At 39.8% G+C, this 19,663-nt stretch overlaps 1 protein-coding gene across 1 annotated transcript in view; it reads right to left on the reverse strand.

The window, feature by feature from the left end:
• FANCI (FA complementation group I) overlaps positions 1–19,663 on the reverse strand; it is a 103,276-nt gene that overhangs the window by 41,312 nt on the left and 42,301 nt on the right. Inside the window, 5 exon segments of the mRNA XM_043554697.1 lie at positions 3,897–3,984; positions 6,329–6,509; positions 13,041–13,177; positions 13,795–13,887; positions 18,311–18,440. Coding sequence (XP_043410632.1) covers positions 3,897–3,984; positions 6,329–6,509; positions 13,041–13,177; positions 13,795–13,887; positions 18,311–18,440 — 629 coding nt within the window.

Consider the following 19,663-nt stretch of genomic DNA (forward strand, 5'->3'; position numbering starts at 1 on the left):
GAACCCAAAGCAAGCAAAAGCTAAGAAATAAGAAGCAGATATCAGTGAAATTGGAAACAAACAATGGAGAGAATTCACACCAGAAGCTCATTCTTTGAAAGATTAGTAAAACTGACAAGCCCCTAAGTTAAATCAGTGAAGGAAAAAAGATGCAAATATATCAGGAATGTCTTGATTTGCAGGTGACACGATTTCTATTTAGAATATTCTAAGGAATTGCCAAAAAGCAATTAGAATAAGGTTTAACAAGGTTGCAAGATATAATATCAATATAAAAAGGCAACTATTTCTACACGCTAGCAATTAATCAGAAATAGACATTTTTAAAAATATCATGTACAATAGCAATAAAAATATGAAATACTTAGGGATAAATCTGACAAAAGATATGCAAGATTCACATTGAAATCTAGAGAGCACTGCTAGAAGAAATTAAAGACCTAAATACATGGAGAGCTATACTGTGTTCAGGGGTTAGAAGACTCAGTATTGTTAAGATGATCCATTATTGTTAATTGATCCATTATTTAAGGCAATCTCAATCAAAACCTGAACAAGTTCTTTATAAAAATTGACAAACTAATTCTAAAACTTATTTGGAAATGCGAAGGACTTATAGTAGCTGAGACTATTTTGAAAAAGGGCAAAGTTGAAGGATTTACACTACTTGATTTTAAAACTTATTACAAAGGTACAGCAATCAAGACAATAACAGATCACTGGAACAGAAGATTCCTAAAATAGACCCACATGTATATGGCTAGTTGATTTCAACAAAGATAGCATGCTAATTTAATGAAAAAAATTATCTTTTATTTTTTTAAAAATTTATTTAGAGACAGCACAAGAGCAAGAGCACAAACAGGAGAGGGGCAGAGAGAGGGAGACAGAGAATATCCCAAGCAGGCTCTGCACTGTCAGCGGAGTTCACGAACTTCAAGATCATGACCCGAGCCAAAACCAAGAGTCAGATGCTTAACAAACTGAGTCACCCAGGTGCTCTAGAAAAGATAATCTTTTTAAAAAAATGTGCTGGATCAGGGGCGCCTGGGTGGCTCAGTCAGTTAACGTTTGACTACAGCTCAGGTCATGATCTCATGGTTTGTGAGTTCAAGCCCCACATCAGGCTCCAGGCCATGGAGACTGCTTCGGATTCTGTGTCTCCCATTCTCTCTTGCCCCTCCCCTGCTCGCTTGCTCTCTCTCAGAAAATGAAAGAACACTAAAAAAATGTTTTTTAAAATGTACTGGATCAAATGGATAGCCAAAGGGGGGGGTGGGGTGGGGAATGAACTCACACCATATAGGATTTAACAAAAATAGACCACAGATTAAAGTGTAAAAAGCTAAAACTATACAGCTTCTAGTAGATAATATAGGAAAAATCATAGTGAATCTTAGTGCTCTTGGGTTTGGCAAAGATTCTTTACTACATGACACAAAAAGCAGGAATTATAAAAAGAAACTGATAAATTGATAATTGATAAAACTCTTCAAACAACACTTTTTTGTTTTTGTTTTTGTTTATTTTATTTTATTTTTATTTTTTTTTTTTTCAACATTTATTTTTGGGACAGAGAGAGACAGAGCATGAACGGGGGAGGGGCAGAGAGAGAGGGAGACACAGAATCGGAAACAGGCTCCAGGCTCTGAGCCATCAGCCCAGAGCCTGACGCGGGGCTCGAACTCACGGACAGCGAGATCGTGACCTGGCTGAAGTCGGACGCTTAACCGACTGCGCCACCCAGGCGCCCCTAAACAACACTGTTAAAAAAATTAAGTAAAACCACAGACTAGGAGAAAGTATTTGCAAAACACGTATCGGACAAAGGACTTATATTCAGATTACATGAAGACTTTTACAACTCAGTAATAAGGCAGCAAACAACTCAATTTTAAAAATCAGACAAAAGATTTGAACATACAAAAAAGGCACATGTTCAGTATCACTGGGCTCTGGGGAAATACACATGAAAACCACAATGAGATACTATCAAGCACCTATCAATGACTAAAAAAAACTAACCATACCAAGTGTTGGTCACAATGTGAGCAACCAGCAACACTGCTGGCAGGAATGTAAAATGGTATAACCACTTTGGAAAACAGTCTGGCGGTTTCTTAAACTATTAAACACAGATCTCCCATATGATGCACCCATTCCACTACCAGGTATCTTCCCAAGAAAAACAAAAGCATATTTCCTCAAAAAGACTTACAATGAATGCTCACAGCAGCTTTATTTGTAACAGACCCAAACTGGGAAAAACCTATATAACCTGTCCACAGGTGAGCGAACAAACAAACTGAGGTGATATTCACACCAGGTAGTACTACTAACAATAAAAAGGGACCAACTACTGATACATGCAACAAATACGGAAAACTCTCACAAGAATTATGCTCAGTGAAAGAAGCCAGGCAAAAAAAGGAGTGCATACAGTAGGATTCCATTTACCTAAGACTCAAAAATGGCATTCAATTTATAGACAGAAAGCAGACTAGACTGGAGACAGGAGGTGGGGAGGAAGAGTAGGATGGAGGAAAGAATTACAAAGGGACACCAGGAAACTTCTGTGGGTGATCACTGTGTTGTTTCACAGGTACACACATGTCATAAGTCATCAAACTGTATACCTTAAGTATGTACAGATTATGGTACTTCAATTATACTTCAATAAAGCTGTAAAGAAAGAAAAAGAGTAGAATAGTGTCAAGTACTGAACTTTGCAGAATCTTGACCCTTCAGGGTAGACGAAAAGGAATCACGAAAGGAGGAAGAGAAGAACTGATCACACGCAGGATAAGAAGCAAACTATTAGTTATCAGAGAACCTATCTAAAAAAGTTTCAGGGAGTTGTAATGATAGAGAAATGAGTTGTACTGATAGAGAAATTAGGAAAGTCGGTGGCTAAGAAAAGACCAGTAGATTTGGGATTAGAAGATATGTATTAGGTTAGCGTCCAGCTCTGGATTTTGGCTCAGGTCATGATCCCAGGGTGGTGGAGCAAGCCTGGCACTGGGCTCCGTGCTGAGCATGGAGCTTGTTTGAAATTCTCTCTCCACCCCCACCCCCTCACCTCTGTTCCTCTCTCCCACTCTAAAATTAAAACAAACAAAATACAAAGAGAGGAGTACTGAAGCCAGAATGTCAAGGGTTAGCAGAATGGGAGGTCAATGAGTTGCAGCAGGACAGCACTCATTGGAGTAGTAAAACAAAAGGCAGAGTTACTGTAAGACAAGTTTCACTCATTAGTTATATGCTCCTTTCCTTCTTTTTGGAAAAAGAAAAAAAAGTTTATTTTTGAGGCAGAGAGCGTGAATGGGGGAGGGGCAGAGAGAGAAGGAGACAGAGGATCCAAAGAGGGCTCTGCATTGACAGCAGCAAGCCCGATGTGGGACCTGAACTCATGAACCAGGAGATCATGACCTGAGCTGAAGTCGGACACTCAACCAATTGAGCCACCCAGGTGCCCCAGTGCTCCTTTTCCTTCTTTTTTTTTTTTTTTTTTTTAACGTTTATTTATTTTTGAGACAGAGAGAGACAGAGCATGAACGGGGGAGGGTCAGAGAGAGGGAGACACAGAATCTGAAACAGGCTCCAGGCTCTGAGCTGTCAGCACAGAGCCCGACACGGGGCTCAAACTCACGGACCGCGAGATCATGACCTGAGCCGAAGTCAGCCGCTTAACCGACTGAGCCACCCAGGCGCCCCTCCTTTTCCTTCTTGATAATCACAACAACATAGAAGGATTTATGTCTCACTCGCATCATAATCAAAGATACTGCACTGAACTACTGTAGCATTAAAAACTTTTTTTTCCAGAACCAAAACAGTATTGACATTTACATGAATATATTCCCTAGAACTTTATCCACCTTCTCACAGCTCAATACCTAAGAAATGACTGATGGGAGAGGATGCTCTGGTCACAACCCTGTTGAAGACTTGCTCGAGAATTTCTTGTCTGATCATCTCATGGATCTAAAAAGAACAGGCAATAAAATATTACATGGTGACCTCCAGCTTACAGTTGTATCAATTCATGTTAGGCAGTATGAAAAACAGTCTGGATAGAAGTATAACATGACTTTATTTCAAAACTGTTTGTTTATTTTTGAGAGAGAGAGAGAGAGAGAGAGAGAGACGGAGCATGACTGGGGGAGGGGCAGAGAGAGGAGACAGAACCCAAAGCAGGCTCGAGGCTCTGAGCTGCCAGCACAGAGCCCGACAAGGGACTCGAACTCATGAACTGTGATACCATGACCTGAACCGAATTCGGACGCTTAACTGACTGAGCCACCCAGGCACCCCATGACTGTTTATTTCAAAGACAGATATACTGTCAATCATCTGGAAAGATAGGATCACTCAATTCTAGCCTCACTCTGTGCTCAGGTGACTCATTAGCAGGGCAAACTACCATGTTTATTAGCCTAAAAGAGAGCTCACATGAAAGTATTGCCACATGTTCGGTTCAGCATCAAACAGAACTAATTCTACTTAGGTATCCATTACATGCTAATACCCATATTTCTGACAGTATGCATGACTTATTTTAAAATTTAAAAGCCCGTGAAAATTTCTGGAAATCTCAAAAATCTTCACCAAACCCTTCCTCGGTTTCTGGAAGGACAGTAGTCACCTTAAAAAAGAACTGTTTTCAATTTTCACTCAAGTTCTTACATGAACTTGATTACTTCCAGGTACAGACTAATTTCTTTCAGACATCAAACTAACAACAGATTATTAGTAAATTATATTTTCTATAGATGCCTTGACAAAGCCAACATCTGTGTAAAACCAAAGGGAACCTCACTAGTTTTAAAAAACATTAATTTAAAAACAATATTGGGGTGTACGGGTAGCTCGGCTGGTTAAGCATCCAACTTTTGATTTCGGCTCAGGTCATGATCTCACAGTTTGTGAGTTCGAGACCTGCACTGGGCTCTATGCTGACAGTGTGGAGCCTGCTTGGGATTCTCTCTCTTCCTCTCCCCGTCTCCTGCTCCTGTGTGCACACGCTGTCTCTCTCTCTCTTTCAAATAAACTTTTAAAAACATAAAAACCAAAAAATATTAAAATCTTTTATTCTTTTAATCAGATTACTATTTTTTTTTAAATTTTTTTTCAACGTTTATTTATTTTTGAGACAGAGCGAGACAGAGCATGAACGGGGGAGGGGCAGAGAGAGAGGGAGACACAGAATCGGAAACAGGCTCCAGGCTCCGAGCCATCAGCCCAGAGCCTGACACGGGGCTCGAACTCACGGACCGCGAGATCGTGACCTGGCTGAAGTCGGCCGCTTAACCGTCTGCGCCACCCAGGCGCCCCTCAGATTACTATTAAGAAGGATCATTTAGGGGCGCCTGGGTGGCGCAGTCGGTTAAGCGTCCGACTTCAGCCAGGTCACGATCTCGCGGTCCGTGAGTTCGAGCCCCGTGTCAGGCTCTGGGCTGATGGCTCGGAGCCTGGAGCCTGTTTCCGATTCTGTGTCTCCCTCTCTCTCTGCCCCTCCCCCGTTCATGCTCTGTCTCGCTCTGTCTCAAAAATAAATAAACGTTGAAAAAAAAAAATTTAAAAAAAAAAAAAAAAAAGAAGGATCATTTATATCATCTAACACACAACTCTCAAGGACTACTGTATGCATTCACTTCATTATTCTGGATCAGAACCCTAGATTTACATTTAAATTAGCCCCCAAATAACATTTCCAACAGACACTTTTGGCGTGTAGCTACATCAATTCAATGCCAAGAAGATGATGTAGAGCAATCATTAGCAAAATTATTTAGCCTCATAATCTAGCTTTTGTTTTAGCTGAAAGGAAATGAATTTTTAAAAGCTGTTTCAGAAATTAAGATTGAGGTGATCATTGTCATATGGTAATGAATTAAAAAACAGAACTATTCTGAGTTCTTCAAAAACAGTGAACCAAAAAACATGATTCTTCAAGGTGGATGTTCTACAGTGACCTAAAAGATTTCTTCTATAAGAGCATCCAAAGAAGCTCCCAAACAGAAAATGATAAAAAATGATTTACTACTGGAAGAAGAAGAGGAAATCATAAAAATCTAATTGACATTTGAACATCTAAGAAAGAGAAAAAGGGGAAATTAAAACACATGAAAAACTAATACAAATAAAGAATGAAAATACAAACATTCCATCAAGCTGAATCTGTCACATTTCAATTACTATCCCGAGTTCTGTTCCTGGAAACTGCTGCATACTCAAAACTTCCTTGTCCTCCAAGCTCCCAGGCAAACGCCATGCCCCATTTATAATTTCATAGAATTAGGGAATGGCTGCCAAACTAGGGTCTCACCTTAAAAGTTTCCAACAGGATATCAGCTCCCAGTTTACAAGCATGCTGGGTTGGTTTTTTAGAAAGACATGAGCTGGTTTCAATAGCTTTTCCATCAAGAATCTTCTTTGGCCCATATGAATCCATTAAAATGAAGCCAAGTTCTACCAGGCCCTGAGTAACATGATCCCAACTATGAACACTGCAAGAAAACAAAGCTTAGTTAAAAAAAAAAAAAAAAACAAACTTAGGAAGATACTTTACCTTTATATTCATTGTCATGTTTACACATTTCCTAAACTTGACCTGAATCATCAACACTATTCACGTGAACCTTTTCTTCTCATGCATCCTTATGTCAGAATTCTCAATTCCTGGATGTACAGTGTTTCCACTAACAGAACACTGGGAAAATCCAAAAACTACAAAATATTCAAAAACATACAGACAAAACTGGAATATCTCAGTGTACTGACCATTATACGTTTCCATTCAAGATTTCATAACTGGAAGTTAATTGTTGCTTCTTCTACTTCTCCTATGACACTAACAACACTTAAAAAAATTTTTTTTTAATGTTTACTTATTTTTGAGAGAGACTGAGCATGAGCAGAGGAGGCGCAGAAAGAGAAAGGGAGACACAGAATCCAAGGCAGGCTCCAGGCTCCAAGCTGTCAGCACAGAGTCCAGTGGGGGGCTCGAACCCAAGAACCATGAAATCATGACCGAGCTAATGTCAGAAGCTAACCAACTGAGCCACCCAGGCACTCCAACACTAACAACACTTATATTCTATACATGCTTATAAATTTTCTCTATAATAGAGACCACCTTGTAGTCCTATTTTTACTCATACAGCCTGGCATAAAACCAGCATTTAGAAGGCACACAGTAAATATTTATAGCAGGGATATTTGCGTTCATATTTATACATTCATATATTTATATCATATTCATCTTATAGTATGAATCAATGCACGATCTGATTTCAAAAGCATGAGCTAAAACTACAAATAACCTTTTGCATAGCAACAGAATCCTTGGTCATTTTATACCATTTAATGTTACCCACTCTAGTGGAAACGATATGCTTATAGTAACATTTCTATCATTATATCTACCTGCTAAACAGCTGCAAACTATAATACAGCATTAAAGAATAAAGGAGACAGTCGTGAACAGATTCTCATAACATTTTGACAGACTTTAATAATATTCACTCTGGAGATCTGGGATCAAGATAATGGACTGAGCACATGCTCCAGGCTTCTCACCCCAAATACCTACAAATGAATAGAGAAGATACACACACCTGTGTGCATATGCCTAAATACAGTGCATATATACAACCCATAATAATGTGGAAAAACAAGAGGCATTTTTGACAGACTAGAAATTATAAAGAATCCTTAAAAAAAAATAATAAAGAATCCTTAAAAAGTCAAAGAAATATAAGGGCGCCTGGACGCCTCAGTTGGTTAAGCATCCAACTCTTGATCTCAGCTCAGGTATTAATCTCAGGGTCATGAGATCAAGTCCCATGTTGGGCTCCCCTCTGGGCAGGGAGCCTATTTAAAAAAAGAAAAGTGAAAAGTAATCTAACACGAGAACGAAAGATGAAGCCACTGACCACACAGTGCAAAATGAAGGGGTGGCTCCAAAAGCAGATACCAAGGGCACATATGCCAGGCACTGGCAGGAACTCTGGGGCAACTTCCCTGACGACTGGCTGGAATCCCCCCACACGATCAGCTGGGTACACAGCATCCTTCCCTGTACCTTCTTCCCCAACAGCTCACATACGCCCCCAGTTTATGCCAAGAAGTGAGCAACACTGAGCCTGTTGAGAGGTGGGATCTCTGAGTGGAGGAGCTTTGGCCTAAGAGGCAGAGCAGCACTGAGAGTACGGCAACATGCTGCAGAATCAGGGAGGCTAAGTCCTGGCAGCCCCTACCTCTATCCTTACATCAGAGGTAAGTTGTATTAAACAAACATGGCATTCTCAGACAAATCAGGAACTCCAAAAGTAATAATGAGACGACCAATAATCACCACATGTAAGAAAAAAATACCACCTTGAAAGAAAAGCATCAAACTCAATGAAGAGAACTAACAACTGAGGTAAAAGGAACCAACAGAAGGAGATTTTAAAAGTCTAAAAAATATCCTTAATAAGAATATTACAGCATGAAACAAAAAAACACTTATGAAAAATGAACCAATTGTCAATTTTAGAAATGAAAAACATGACTGCTGGAGTGTAAAATTCAGCAGTTAAACCTAAGAGTAAAATAAACAGAGCTGAAGAACAAATTAATGAAATGAGAACTAAGGGATTTTTGTAGAATTTCACATAAAAAGATAAAAATCTGAAAAACTTCAAAGAAAAATTAAGAGACATGGCACACAGATGAAGAAATCCTACAGCTGGGGTGCCTGGGTGGCTCAGTTGTTTACGTGTCTGACTTTGGCTCAGGTCATGATCTCACGGTTCATGGGTTCAAGCCCTGCATCCAGCTCTGTCTGAGCTGACAGCTCAGAGACTGGAGCCTGCTTTGGATTCTGTGTCTCCCTCTCTCTCTGCCCCTTCCCTGCTTGTGCTCTCTTTCTTCAAAATACATAAAAAAAAAAAATTCCTATAGCTAATAGAAGAGAATGGAGATAAAGGGAGGGATCAATCAAAGAAAATAAGAAAAACAGAGTTTAAGAAAGACATGAATCCTTATAAGTGAAAGGGCATACCAAGTATCAAGCAGAAATGAATTTATTTACTTAATTTTTTTAATGTTTATGAGAGAAAGACAGAGCATGAGCGGGAACGGGGCAGAGAGAGAGGGAGACACAGAATCCAAAACAGTCTCCAGGCTCTGAGCTGTCAGCACAGAGCCCGATATGGGGCCCGAACCCACAAATCGTAAGATCATGACCTGAGCTGAAGTCAAATACTCCACCGACTGAGCCACCCAGGCACCTCAAGCAGGAATGAATTTAAAAAGGAACTTCTGTAAATTGTGTTAAATTTCAGAATATCAAAAATAGAAATGAAGTCTTAAAAATTCCCATCAAGGATATAACAGATTATCTACAATAGTACAAAGAATCAGATAATCATCAAACTTTCATTAGTAATTCTAGATGCAAAAAGACAACGAAAAATGATTGTAAACTTAGAAGTCAAACTATTGTTCAGATGCAAGGGCAAATTGAAGACGTTTTCAGGTGTGACAAGACTCAGATTACTATCCTTTACTTTTTTAACGATTTATTGATTGATTGATTGATTGATTGAGAAAGAGGGGGAGAGCAGAGAGAGAGGGAGACAGAATCCTAAGCAGGGTCAGTGCAGAGCCTGATCTCAAGCACCATGAGCCTGTTGCTTAACCAACTGAGCCACCCAGGTGCCCTAAAAGTTTACAAACCATATCAGAAAGGATTAATTCAAAAATTATATACTTATGGCGTATTTTCAAGAGAAAAATATGAGACTCAAAAGAGAGGGAAACAAAGAAACCAGTCAAATTTACTATGATGCCTAAATAAGTGCTTATTAATAATAATCTTGGGGTGCCTGGGTGGCTCAGTCGGTTAAGCGGCCGATTTCGGCTCAGGTCATGATCTTGCGGTCCATGGGTTCGAGCCCCGCGATGGGCTCTGTGCTGACAGCTCAGAGCCTGGAGCCTGTTTCAGATTCTGTGTCTCCCTCTCTCTGACCCTCCCCTGTTCATGCTCTGTCTCTCCCTGTCTCAAAAATAAATAAAACGTTAAAAAAAATTTAAAAAAAAAAAAATCTTAACAAGAAGGAAGTGGAGAAACAATGTGGGCATTGAGGTTCTCATCTCGGAGAAAGTAGATTACCGTCCATTTACTACAAAATATCTAACTGTAACACAAAAGATTTCATACATGATTGTTAAACAGGGGAGTAAATATAATCCGGAAGTTGTACTGGTTCATATGTGATTTTTTTCCTAGTACACTAACGTTTTGCACCTTTAAGTATCTGCAAGTAAACACAAAATATATCAACAGAGCTGAACACAGCAAACCATGGAGGAATACAGGACTGTTCATGATGCCCCTTACCCTGTTTTCTTCCTCTTGGCTTAGGCCACTGCAAATTGGTATCTGTGAAGTGTTTATTGTATGGTTCTTCCCAGTATTTGTGCATCTGGTTCTGGTATCCAGAATTTAGCCTCGATACTCCCCTTACTGTGCCTTTCCAGGTTACTGCAACTTGTTTAAGTGAAAATCCCATATTTACTGTAGCAGAACTTTTAAGTTAAGAATATATTGGGGAAAAAAGGAATATATCAAATGTCATTCTTTTCTATGGCTGCAATATTCTTGTGTGTGTGTGTGTGTGTGTGTATCACATTTTTTTAATCCATTCATCTATCACTGGACACTTGAGTTGCTTTCATATCTTGGCTACAGAGAAGTAGATAAAGAGAATTAAGAGGAACTTCGAGTTGTAAGTCACAGAGATGAAAAGAACGGCATAGGGAATAATCAAAATATTTTAATAATGCTGTATGATAATAGAAGATGAATATATTTATCACGGTGCACTGAGCAATGTACAGAACTGTCAAATCAGTGTAACACTGCATGTTGATTTTACTTCAAAAAAGAGAATACATTGAATTTTTTAACTAGACTTACGCTGATCATTTTACAATACATACAAACATTGAATCATGTTATACATCTGAAATGTTATCTGTCAATTATATCTCAATTAAAAAAATCAGTGTTCTAATTAGAATGTCATTTTATTTTTTTTAGTTTTTATTTTTTTGAATGTCAAATACATTTTTTTTTTTAATTTTTTTTTTCAACATTTATTTATTTTTGGGACAGAGAGAGACAGAGCATGAACGGGGGAGGGGCAGAGAGAGAGGGAGACACAGAATCGGAAACAGGCTCCAGGCTCTGAGCCATCAGCCCAGAGCCCGATGCGGGGCTCGAACTCACGGACCGCGAGATCGTGACCTGGCTGAAGTCGGACGCTTAACCGACTGCGCCACCCAGGCGCCCCATGAATGTCAAATACATTTTAAGTCTAGTCGCCTTATTTTCCCCACAGGTACTATCTTTTTTTTTTTTTTTTTTTTCAACGTTTTTTATTTTTATTTTTGGGACAGAGAGAGACAGAGCATGAACGGGGGAGGGGCAGAGAGAGAGGGAGACACAGAATCGGAAACAGGCTCCAGGCTCTGAGCCATCAGCCCAGAGCCCGATGCGGGGCTCGAACTCACGGACCGCGAGATCGTGACCTGGCTGAAGTCGGACGCTTAACCGACTGCGCCACCCAGGCGCCCCATGAATGTCAAATACATTTTAAGTCTAGTCGCCTTATTTTCCCCACAGGTACTATCTTTTTTTTTTTTTTTTTTTTCAACGTTTTTTATTTTTATTTTTGGGACAGAGAGAGACAGAGCATGAACGGGGGAGGGGCAGAGAGAGAGGGAGACACAGAATCGGAAACAGGCTCCAGGCTCTGAGCCATCAGCCCAGAGCCTGATGCGGGGCTCGAACTCACGGACTGCAAGATCGTGACCTGAGCTGAAGTCGGACGCTTAACCGACTGCGCCACCCAGGCGCCCCAGGTACTATCATTTTTAAAGTGTTAATTTTTAAAAAGAGGTTTTTTTAGGAATACACTGTTATGACAGACATGCCAAAAATCAACACTAACCAAATACAATAGCACCAAAATGTGCTAAGTGGGGTCCAGAAATTTAATCATATACCATATAAGATTATTTACAGGTTAATTAACTGACTGGAGCAAGTATGTGTAAATAACCAGCTGGTTATTCTAAGGAGTCTAGTAATATTCTCCAGATGCCTCCTCACTCAGGTTTGGTCCTACCTGGTGGTAACTGCCCACTCCACCCTAACTATAGATGGAAATGCTTCCAGGTCCTATGGCTAGGACTCCCAGCAGGGCAGCTTTCCAGGAATTTCCTGGCTAGCTAATATGCCTGTATCTTTAGCCCAACTTGAAGAGACTGGGTTGGGAAAATATAGGAGATACAACCATAAACCTCAGGAAAAAAGAATAACCAGAAACAGAGAAGATAAAGAAGCTTTAAAGTTTATCAATGGGTAAACCACCCAGAAACAATGGATTCTAGCCTGAAATTTGCTTTATGTGCCAACCTCATGAAAATTCAATCTAAATCAGAATTCCCAGACGTGGAATGAGATCTACCTCAAATTATGATTTAAATCATAAAGCTTTAAAACTTATTTAATCCACAAAGCAAATATGACACAGTAAAGATTGTTACAACAGCTAATGTAGATCTTGAACTTAAAATAACATCCAGCATACCAGTCTTTTCAATTTGATTTAAAATGGATTTATCTAAAACTGCTAATTCAATTCTATCCATCAGCCTCAAACTTCAACCGTTAAATAAAACTTTTAATATTTTTTTTACTCACCTAAAAACCCAATGAAGATTCAGGCCAAGAAAGAATTGCACCCACTTCAGTTCTGTATTCTTGTTATCAAGGAGGCCAAGAAATCAAGCCTTAGGATTTAAGGATTTTTTGATATAGGAACAGCTCACTTGACCAATTAATTTTAAGGGATTTACCCTTGATATGTGGAGTCAATAGCTGTAGTCCTCAATTTTCTCTGGTGGGCCACAAGTGTATCAGACTTCATCTTTTAACACCAAATACCTTATGAACCTACTGGGGTTTGGCTTCATGAACTCACCTATTCTTCACCACTTCCAAGATCAAGGTTGAAACACAAGACCTATGAGGGACTAGATTCTGAAGAAATTTTGAGCCTTGGAGAAGCTGAAGATCCTTAAAGCTTTTTACAATTGAAGTTTTTAAAAGGTCAAACACCTAATGTAATGAAAAAAATAGCAAAATGAAGAAAAAATGATAGCTCGTGCTATAGAATCTGTTCACGCTCACTGCCATACACTCATTTCCCTAAAATAACTGTTTCACTAAATGAGTAGGATACAAAAATTAGGACTTTCAATGGGAACTTGAGACAAGCATTCCTTAGGAGAGAAAAAGGGCTAAAATCAATACTAATACTACTCACAACCAGGGAACACAGATGGAAAAAAAAAAAGGGGGGCAAAGGATTTTATATTTTCGTCCCTGCAACTAGCCTGTTCTCATTAATTTCAACTCCATCAAGGACAATTTCTTAGAAAGCTACAATATAATAAAACTGCTGGTGAATTCTTCCTACTAAACTTCCTACTGTTGTCACTTAAGGGACTGTGTGATAGGTTTCCACTCTTATTCCCACCTCACCATCTGGCTTTCCACACCACAGGAGATAAAGGTATGAACTAATTATCTGAAGAAGTCTTCAGGTAGCCCCCAGAAAACAGCACAGGCCCACGTGTCTTACAGAGGAATTTGCTGCTAGCAGAATAGGCTAAAGAAGGGCTCTATTACTCCTTATCAAATACAAAAGGAACCAAAAAGTCATCAATAAATACCTGTTCCTCAAATCTTTGTATTCTTGTTATAGAGAGCAGGAGGGCAATGCTGAAGGGACATGTATTATTACTGAAATCTCCTTGCTGTCCTGTCTATAAAGAAAACAAAAAAGAGTCGTTATTTACAGTAATCTTAAAAGTATAACATAACCTATTGAAAACAATCTTTAAATGGATCAGAAACCTGTGATCAGAAGCCTAGGACCTAAAACTACAGAACTTAAAAAACAAACAGTATCAGAAAATCTTTAAAACCTTGGATTAGGTGAAGATTATTTAAAAAAGCCTAATTTTTATCAGAAAAAAACGGATAAACTGGACCTCATAAAAATTCAAAACTTTTATGCTTCAAAAGATACCATTAAGTAAGACAAGCCACAAACTGGGAAAAACACTTGCTAATTATACACATGGTAAAGGACTTCTACCCAGAATATATAAAGAATTCTTAAAATAAGACATGTAATCAAAAACTGACAAAAGACTTGAGTAGACATTTCCCCAAAGAAGATAACAGAACAGCTAATAAGCACATTGAAGAAATGTTCGATTGTCATTAGTCATTAAGGAATTGCAAAGCAAAACTTCAGCGAGACACTGTTTCATACGTATTGGAATAACAAAAATAAAACAGACAAGAACAAATGGTGAGGATGTGAAGAAACAAGAACCCTCATATAGTGCTGGAGGGAATGTAAAATGATAAAGCCACTTTGGTAGTTTCTTAAAAATGTAAACATAAATTTATCAGACAGCACAGAAATTCCACTTATAGGTATCTATCCAAGAGAAATGAAAACAAATGTCTTCACAAAGACCTGCATGTGAATTTTTTTTAAGTGTTTATTTATTTTTGAGACAGAGAGAGACAGAGCATGAATGGGGGAGGGTCAGAGAGAGGGAGACACAGAATCTGAAGCAGGCTCCAGGCTCCGAGCTGTCAGCACAGAGCCCCACGCGGGGCTCGAACCCACGAACCGTGAGATCATGACCTGAGCTGAAGTCGGATGCTTACCCGACTGAGCCACCCAGGCGCCCCCCCAAAATTTTTTTTAATAAAAATGGGCGTGAGGGATTTTACAGGGTCATAAAAATGTTCTAAAACTGGATTATGGTGATGGTTGCACAACTAGGTAAACTTATGAAAAATTACTGAATTGTAAACTTAAAGTGGATGAATTTTACATAAACTATACTCAGTAAGTTTAAAAAATAGGTCTTTGAGGCCTAAAAGAAATAATACCCAAAAGACAAAAGAAAAAATATAAAATCAAAGATAAAACAGAAAACCAACAAACAAAAATAAAACAGTGAAAAGATGAAGAAATACAAAACTGGTTCTTTGATAGAAATCAATTAATATAGTAAGATAAACCTGAACAAAAAGAAGAGTGAACAGATACAGACGAGATAGAAGAACTTTCAAGTCTAGCTCCACATTACAGTCTTTAAATATCCTTTCCTACAAAAGGGACCCACAGCTCCTTGGAGAAATGCCTGATACCCATATGGATGGCACAAACAAAGCACAAGGCGAGCCTTGGTAGGCAGTGCTCAGAGTCACGTCAGGACGACACATAAGCCAATTTGAAGGATCTAACTGGCCAAATACGGGTCAATTTGAGTAATGAATAATGAATATATTGAACTAAAAAGGTTAGTGGGTACACAACATTCAAAAAATACAGAGGTCGGGGCACCTGGGTGACTCAGTCAGTTAAGCATCTGACTTTTGATCTCAGGGTCATGAGGTAAAGCCTCACAAAGGGCACCACGCTGGGCGCCTACTTAAAAAATAATAATTTATAAAACAAAAAAATATATACAAATAAACAAAGGAGGGGGGGAGGCTTTTCTGACGGAAGAAAGCCAGCTAATAATGTAGAGGGAATGACAGAATTTTTTGTAATTTAGGGGTGCCTGGGTGTCTCAGTTGGTTAAGCGTCCAACTTTGGTTCGGGTCATGGTCTTGCAGTTCATGAGTCTGAGTCCCACATTGGGCTCTGCAGTGACAGCGCAAAGCCTGCTTCGGATCCTCTGTCTCCCTCTCTCTGCCTCTCCTTGCACACGTGCTCCCTCTCAAAAATAAAACCATAAAAAAAACCATAAACAAAAAACAACATAAAAAAATTTTAAAAATGTTTTAATTCTACCATTTTGCAACTCCCAGTATAATTACTAATTAAGGCCAAGAATCATCAGTAGATGGGAAAACGAAAACCACTGGTGAAAGGCTGCTGAGGATTTTCACACCATCTCAAGTTATGAGCCCAGAGATTACTTTCTAATTACAAAAGGAAACATATATCTTTGCAAATGAAGAAAACTGATGGTTTTTGTCTTAACCAAATGACTTAGCATCACCACTAGGAAGACAGCCTAGTAGCATGAGCCTTCTGCTATTTTGACACCACAGAACAGTTGGCAAACTACAGCCTGTGGGCCAAATCTAGCTCACTGCCCATTTCCCTATAGCCCTTGAGCGAAGACTGACTTCTACATTTTTAAATTGTTGAGGGAAAAAAAAAAACAAAGGAAGGATATTTCATGACACACGAAAATTAAATTTCAAACGTCAGTGCCCATACAGTTTCATTAGAACACAGCCACACATTCATTTTTGTCTCTCTTGTTACAACAGTAGCGCTGAGTAGTGGTAACAGAGACCATATGGCCTATAAAGTCTAAAATAAAATACTACCTGGCCCTTTACACAAAGTTTACTGACCTCCTACAAGAGAAACTATACAACATCACTTATGAAATAGTCCTGCCAAAAATGTTGAGTATCTCATCATGAGGAAACTATAGGACAAATCCAACAACGCGAGACACAAGACAATTGGGCTGGATGCTTCAAAAAATTCAATTAAAAGATACTAATCCTATTCTTTCCTTTTAATGTTTATTTATCTTAGAGAAACAGAGAGGGCAGGGGGGAGAGGAAGACAGAGTCCGAAGCAGGCTCCAGGCTCTGAGCTGTCAGCACAGAGCCCAACGCGGGGCTCAAACTCACAAACCATGAGATATGGCCTGAGGTGAAGTCAGACTTCCAACCGACTGAGCCACCCAGATGCCCCAATACTAATCCTTATTCTTAGGAAACACATGTGGAAGTATTCAGGCACTAAATTGGACTTCTACTTTTAAATGATTCAGAAAAATAATATATGTCAGAGAGATAAGGTAAATGTGGCACAATATTTTTTTTTTTTTTAACGTTTATTTATTTTTTTTGTGACAGAGAGAGACAAAGCATGAACGGGGGAGGGTCAGAGAGAGGGAGACACAGAATCCGAAACAGGCTCCAGGCTCTGAGCAGTCAGCACAGAGCCCGACGCGGGGCTCGAACTCACGGACCTGCGAGATCATGACCCGGGCCGAAGTCGGCCGCCTAACCAACTGAGCCACCCAGGCGCCCCCAAAATATTTAAAAACTGGTGAATCTAGAGTTGCCTGGGTGGCTCAGTCAGTTAAGTGTCTGACTCTTGATTTTGGTTCTCAGGTCATAAACTCGCAGTTTGTGAGATCGAGCCCCACATGGGGCTCTTTACGGATAGCATGCAGCCTGCCTGGGATTCTCTCTCTCTGCCCCTCCCTCTGCTTGCACACTCTCTCTCTCAAAATAAGTAAACATTAAAAAAAAAAAAAAAAAAAACCCCAGCTGAACCTAAGTGAAGGGTATATAGGTGCTCATTGTGCTACAGCATTTCAACTTTTCTGTGGGTTAAAATTTTCAAAATAAAATGGAGGAAAAAATAGGTCCTTTATCTGTATATTACTTTTCTTTCAAAAGAGCTCAAAACACCTCTAATTATTATCTTATTACTTCATAATTATTTAATGACAAATGACTTAGTTTCACAAAATCCCATAAACACACTACTAGAAAAAGGCAATATCCCAAATCTTAAATGGGGAAGCAGAGGTCAAGGTTGAAGCTCACAAAAGACAATGATAGAGTTAGGATTAAATGTTAAGTTTCCTGTTAAACAGTATTTTTTTCTTTTTCCTTATTTTTTTGAGAGGGGGAGCAAGTGAGCAAGCAGCAGAGAGACAGAATCCCATGGCAGGGAGGCGGGGAAGGGAGGGAGAGGGAAAGAGGGGGAGAGAGAGAGAGAGAGACAGAGGGAGAGAGAGAGAGAGAGAGAGAGAGGGAGGGAGAGAGAAGCAGGGCTTGAGCTCACCCAATGTGGGGCTCGAACTCCCAAACAGTGAGGTCATAATCTGAGGTGAAGTCAGATGCTTAACTGACTGACCCACCCAGGCATCGCTTTTTTTTCTTTTTCAAACATTAGAATATTGAAGGTTTGGATTTACAATAGAACTTGCTTAAGAATGTGATGACGTCATATATTTTCTACTTTCAAAGTAAAAGGCATCCTCTAGATTAAGGGTCATTCTACAATGCTTCCACTTTTTCCCTGTCATTAACTAGCTTGAATTAAGTGGCTTGAATTCAAACACCTTGTTTCATAAAGAGATCCCTGGGATCACCTGAAGAGTTTAGGGCTACCTTGAAGTGTTTCAGGAGTTCTCTGCCTAGTTCACAGTCCAATTTGATGGCAAACACAATATGTAGAATAACGGTGCCTTCCACATGACGAAGTTCACCTGCTGGCACAGTAGTAACAAGATCCAACAGCCTAAAAGATTCAACAGAAAGGTATGAGCTACGGTTTGAACAAGAGACAATCATGCACATCCTCAGATGAACAAGTAGACCCAACTCAAGCCGAACCTGTACCATCACTGGAGGCAGGCAGTTAAGTATAAATTCTACTGCCTCGTTCCTTGCCCCTTTGTAACACAACTTCCTGAAAGAACTGTCTACTGTCATTAATTCCACTTCTTTACCATTTCCCAGTTAAATCTAATTCAATTAGGCTTCTGTCCCCTCCCTACCCACTCCCCTCAATGCCATTTGACTATTCTTTTTTTTCTTTTAATTCTTCTCCTCTGGGTCATTGTCACTGAACTCTTCCCCCCAATTTTTTTTTTTTTTTGCTGGCTCACCCCCCCTTTAAGTGGTGGAATGCCTCTGAGCTCAGTCTTGTGTTTCTCTTTCTTCACAATTTCCCTAAGGAACCCCATCCAGTCCCATGGTTTGAGTTCTTTCCCAGTCTCTTATCTCCAGTCCTGACCTCTCCCTACTCCAGACTGTCTACTCAATACCTCCATATGGGATGCTAATATACATCTCAAATTTAACATGGTTAGGACATGCGGGCGATCTGTCTGCAACATCTGTCACCCCATTGATCGCCAGGGTTGATTCCGCTGATCTGGCTGGCTAGGCGGGTGTCCCTTTCCTCCCTCACCGCTCTATGTGCATCCCTCCCGAAGCTGTGTGCTCTGTCAAAGAGGATGAGCTTCCCCGACAGAGGAGGACTGTTCTTTGGTCAAGGGTATACGAGTAGCTGCGCTCCCCTGCTAGAACCTCCAAACAAGCTCTCAAACTTCACATGGTTAAAACTGAGCTTATTTTGTGCAACACCTGCTTTTCTGTCAGTCTTTCCTAACTCAGTGTATAAGACCATCTTTAGAGACACCTGGCTGGTTCAGTCAGAACACACAGCTCTTGATCTCAGGGTCATGAGTTCTAGCCCCACAGTGGGCATTGAGCCTACCTAAAATTAAAAAAAGAGAGACAAGAAAGAAAAGACCATCTTCTTATCAGTTGTGCAAGCCAAATAACAAAAGTTACCCTAGAGTAGTAGAAGCAGTAGGCCGCAACAGGATTAACAGCATGAGCTCTGTGGCCAAACTGCCTGGACTGAAATTCCAGCTCCATTTTATAGCTATGTTGGGATAGTCCTTCACTTCCCCGTGCCTCAGTTTACACATGCATAAAGCTGAGGCAAATAGG

This window comes from Prionailurus bengalensis, chromosome B3, assembly GCF_016509475.1.
Source record: "Prionailurus bengalensis isolate Pbe53 chromosome B3, Fcat_Pben_1.1_paternal_pri, whole genome shotgun sequence".
NCBI lineage: Eukaryota > Metazoa > Chordata > Mammalia > Carnivora > Felidae > Prionailurus > Prionailurus bengalensis.